The sequence below is a fragment of the Prionailurus viverrinus genome, chromosome D1 (assembly GCF_022837055.1).
Source record: "Prionailurus viverrinus isolate Anna chromosome D1, UM_Priviv_1.0, whole genome shotgun sequence".
NCBI classification, from domain to species: Eukaryota; Metazoa; Chordata; class Mammalia; order Carnivora; family Felidae; genus Prionailurus; species Prionailurus viverrinus.
In genome coordinates, this window is record NC_062570.1 from 78,193,099 (window position 1) to 78,197,539 (window position 4,441).

The following is a 4,441-nucleotide window of genomic DNA, read 5'->3' on the forward strand; positions in this document are numbered from 1 at the left end:
CTTTTCATACTAATACTAAAGGATTAAGTGTAGATCATAATTTACAAACATGTACTTATATTTATCAGCTTAAAGAAGAGAAAATAAGTGAATCTGCCTATTTATAACTTGTGACATCATTTTCATAGGCATTATCATTTTATCTTTTAATTATGCTAATTAGCAGACAAAGTGGCATTTTTCCATTTTAAGATGAATAAACTCTCAGAGAGCAAAATAACTTGGTAAAAGTTATAGCAGGTGACAACCCAAACGTAAAGAATATTGAAAAAATGTAATGCTTCCCCTGTGCCAGACCCTGTGTCAATTTGAAGTATACAATGATGATACAGACCTTTTAATTGAACATCGGTTTTCAAGTTACCAGTCACCTAAGATTACCAAAAAGATATGTGGAGCAGTTCAAGTTAGAAAAGATCCAGATCTATGTTGACTTTACCACCTAAGAGCCATGCGGTGTTGGACAAATCGCTACCCTGAGCCTCAATTCCTGAGTCTCAATAAAATTGGAAGCTCATAGGACATTGCCTTGTTTTACAGAGGTTCTGCTAGATGATTTAATTGTAGAACTTTGTGAACTATAAGACACCATACATAGGACACCATACATATGCCTTATTTATTCTCCAAAAGCCAAACCTTATACGTTTTCCATTAAAATGTTACAAGTAGCCAGCATATAGACAACAGTATTTAAATTTGAAATATTTTAATATACTTAATAAATGTACAACTAGCCCAATAGAAGTTCTAAGAGAACATTGAGATAGATGTCGTTAAATAATACTGACAGCAACACAACAGACATGAAGTCGTTTTATTTGCTGACTCATGAGAAGCTTGAAGCTATTTACTCCATTTCCCATTCTTTCCTCTCACTTTTTCTTATAGATTCCTAGAGGAATAAGATTGCTGTATTCAATAGCATATTTTCAAGTATTTAATGTTGCTTAAAATAAGATAAAAAATACAGATTAAGGTTCTAATCTTAGCTTCATTTATTGAAACATTTGGAGTACCTACCACATGCCAGGCACTGTGCTAGGCTCTGGGGGAAATAGAAAAAAACAAGATAGAGCTTCTGCTCCCATGTCGCTTATTTTGTGTGCCCTTGAGTATTCTACCTGATCTCTTTCAGCCTATACCCTGATTTAAAGAATACAGTCTTGGTGTGAAAATTAAACAAGATTATCTGTGTAATGAACATAACAGAGAGCCTAAAATAAGGTATGGGAAGTATAAAAATGATTTTAAAATTTTCTTTACTTAGGTCTATGTCCATTTTTATCATTTTAAATAAGAGTTTTCAATGTAGCTGTAGAACTAGGGAAATAAGTTTACAAACTGTCATTCTCTAAAACTAAAGCTTAGAATTATGGAACTTAGAGTTAGGGGTCACAATTAGGACCTACCCCCGTAAAACTTCTCAGGGTTGTTTCCTGAAACAAGACTTTCCTGTAACTGATAAAAGGAATTGCCTTTCTATGGCAAGCAATCTAAAAGATGTGCTATATGGATGAGAGCTAGAAAAAGGAATCGGCCAACAGGAAATAAAAACTGGATACTGTTAACCAGATAATTTAAAAAAAAGTGTACATGGTAGGGGAACAGTTTACTCCAGATTCTACTATAGAATTAAAAATTCTACAAGATTACACAACTCCTCATTCTAATTCCATTTCTGAAATTAGAAATTAACTTTCTGAAGCTTCATATGTTTTCCAAGAAAATGTTGCTACCAACTAACTTGGATAGGGACAAAAATTTCTTGATGAATGCAAAGTTATATCCCCCTAACAAGAATTAACAAATTGCTCTTAAACTGAGTGACTGGGAACCACTGTGCCAGCTGTGGAGCATCTGGGTAAACTCACGAAATTAGGTTCCTACAAACACTAGACAAATATTCTAAACTGTCCCCAAAGGGCCGCCACCAAGGGAAAAATGAGGAAGTTTAACTATTTTAAGCACTTCATTTAACATGAGGCAACTGTAACACCAAAGTTGTGATTTATTAATCTAGTTGGTGACAGAAGCTGCTCTAAAATCTGGGTCTTCTAATTCATGTTTTGTTTGATTCTTTTACCATCAAATGCTATATTAAACCCATGGGCATATATTCGTATTTACTATACTTTAAGCAAAGTTTTTCCTCATCCTGAAGTCAGCGCTTTAAAGTACTGTTTGGTCTTTGAATTTCAGGGAGTAGTGATTTGCAGAAATGAGAAACAAACTTGCTGAACAACACAATTTCAGTACAGGTTGAGGCTGATTAATTGGTTAGAATATTAAGTTAAAAAGGCCAAAGTCCAGGGTTTAAACTCCAAATAGCCCAGTTAGCTTTTAAAATGAATATATATATATATATATATATATACACACACACATATATATATATATATATATATATATATACACATATACACACACACACACCAACACATGTTGTTGGTTAAAGATTAAAGAAAGCTTTAAAGCTTTTCACTACTTGGGGGGGCAGGGGAACCTAAAAAAGTAAATTATACTGATAGAAAAAAAAGTGTTTTGTCACTTTGAAAACTACATTATCTTTTCAGCATTCGTAGAAATGAGCCTTTAATAAAACTTTTTTTTTTAATGCTTATTTTTGAGAGAGAGAGCACGAGAGCACAGAGAGAGACACAGAAGTGGAAGTGGGCTCCAGGCTCTGAGCTGTTAGCACAGAGCACGAGGAGGGGCTCAAACTCAGACAGCAAGGTCATGACCCGAGCTCAAGTCGGAGGCTTAACAGACTGAGCCACCCAGGCGTCCCAGAAGTGAGCCTTCTAATATGCAAACTATTGTTAACCTCATGGCTTTAAGGTACTTGCAATGTCACTCCTCTATCCACAAAATCCATGACAACACGAGGCAGTTACTTTGCACAATTGTAATTGTAAATTATAATTCCGTCTATTACAAATTAGCACCTAAAATACTATTTTGTACACATGAAAGTACAGATCTGGTGCAAGCACTGGAATTTTAATTCGGTAAACCATACATTCAAGTAATAACAAAACATGGCCCAAAGTGAACTGGGGCCCGGTCTGAGACCTAAAACTTCTTTTTTCCTAAGTGCAGTATCATGACCCACACCCAAGAGCTAACAACAGGTCTGTCCAGATGCTGAGACCACGGACTTGAAAATCTCCATCCTTCGCCTTACAGGACTCCAGGGCAGCTAGAACGTCATCTTTCAGAGGTGGGGGGGCCTGACAGAGGCTTTGAAATTTGCCATACAACTCCTCCCAGGGCACATGTTGGGACTCAGTTCCAATCCAAATGCCTTTCTGAAGGTCGTAGTGCAGATGTCGGGCCCAGTCTGCGAGCAGACCCAGATAGACCCGGGAGAGCTCTGGGTGGCGGCCTGCCACCGAAGTTAAAAGCCCGGCTGGGAGGTTACGGCAAAAGGCGGCCATGGCATCCGACTTCGTCAAAAGCCAACGGACCAGCTCCTGATCCCCGTCTGCGAGTGTTTTGGGGGTTCCCGGTTCCAGCTCCTCTTGTTGGAGCCGGGGAGACGACGGGGGGAGCAACAGCGCGGCCGCTATCACCTTCAGAAAGTTGTTCTGAGGCAAGCGCTCCCACAGGATGCTGAGAAACCGGCTAGGGCCCTCGGCTTCGGCCTTCGGCACCTCTCGCAGACGCGCCAGCAGCAGCTCCGCCTGGGTCTTCAGCACTGAGTCCTCCTCAAGCACCGAGTTCTCTCCGTAGCCGCTGAGGCGCAGCAAGTGGACAGCGGATCGGCGGCGGGCGAGGCGGGCCAGGCTGCCTTGGAGCGTCTCCGGGTCGGCGTCCGGGACGCCAGGGCCCGGAAAGAGCTCCTGCAGCAGGTAGTGATAGGCGGCATCCCCCAGGGCCCGGTTCTCTAGCAGGCGCAGAGACAGCAGGAGGTCACAGCGCTCCAAGGCCTGGAAGTTCGTCAACCCGGGGACCGGAGAGGACCCAGAGCCGCCCTCCAGTCTCCACTGGTTTTGCAACCGCCGTTCCAGAGCCATGCGAATGCGGGCATGGCGTCCAAAGCGCCTATGGACGTGGCGCAGGTAGCGAGCCCACTGCAAGGCCCTGCGCACTGTCGCGGGGTCCCAGGTCCTGACGTGGGTCGTGCGGGAGACCGCCAGCACCTCGGAGAAGCGCTCAAAGTGCTGCAGGAGCGATTCCATGGGGGCGTGCTTACTTCCGCGTTCACCTTGGAGGCGCCGACTCTCTGCGTGCCGATTGGAGCGTCTGTGTAAGGATACGCCTCTCTACAATGCTATTGGATAAAGTCCCTGTCGCTATGACAAGGACGTTCATCCGGGTACTTTGACCCTGGGAAATTTAAACTGGAGAAAAGGCCCCGCGGTTTTACTTTTGCCACTAAAGTGTTCAAAACAGAGTTCTCTGCGTCACGTGCGAGATACTGTTAGTCGCGAGAGTC

General features: G+C 42.6%; 1 protein-coding gene across 1 annotated transcript; it reads right to left on the reverse strand.

Annotated features, from left to right (window-relative positions):
* Positions 1-2,982: 2,982 nt before the first annotated feature.
* On the reverse strand, positions 2,983-4,215 carry FANCF (FA complementation group F). Its single transcript, XM_047824209.1, has one exon. It carries the CDS (start codon positions 4,182-4,184, stop codon positions 3,105-3,107), a length of 1,080 nt encoding a protein of 359 aa, XP_047680165.1. The 5' UTR covers positions 4,185-4,215; the 3' UTR covers positions 2,983-3,104.
* Between the last annotated feature and the right edge of the window lie 226 nt (positions 4,216-4,441).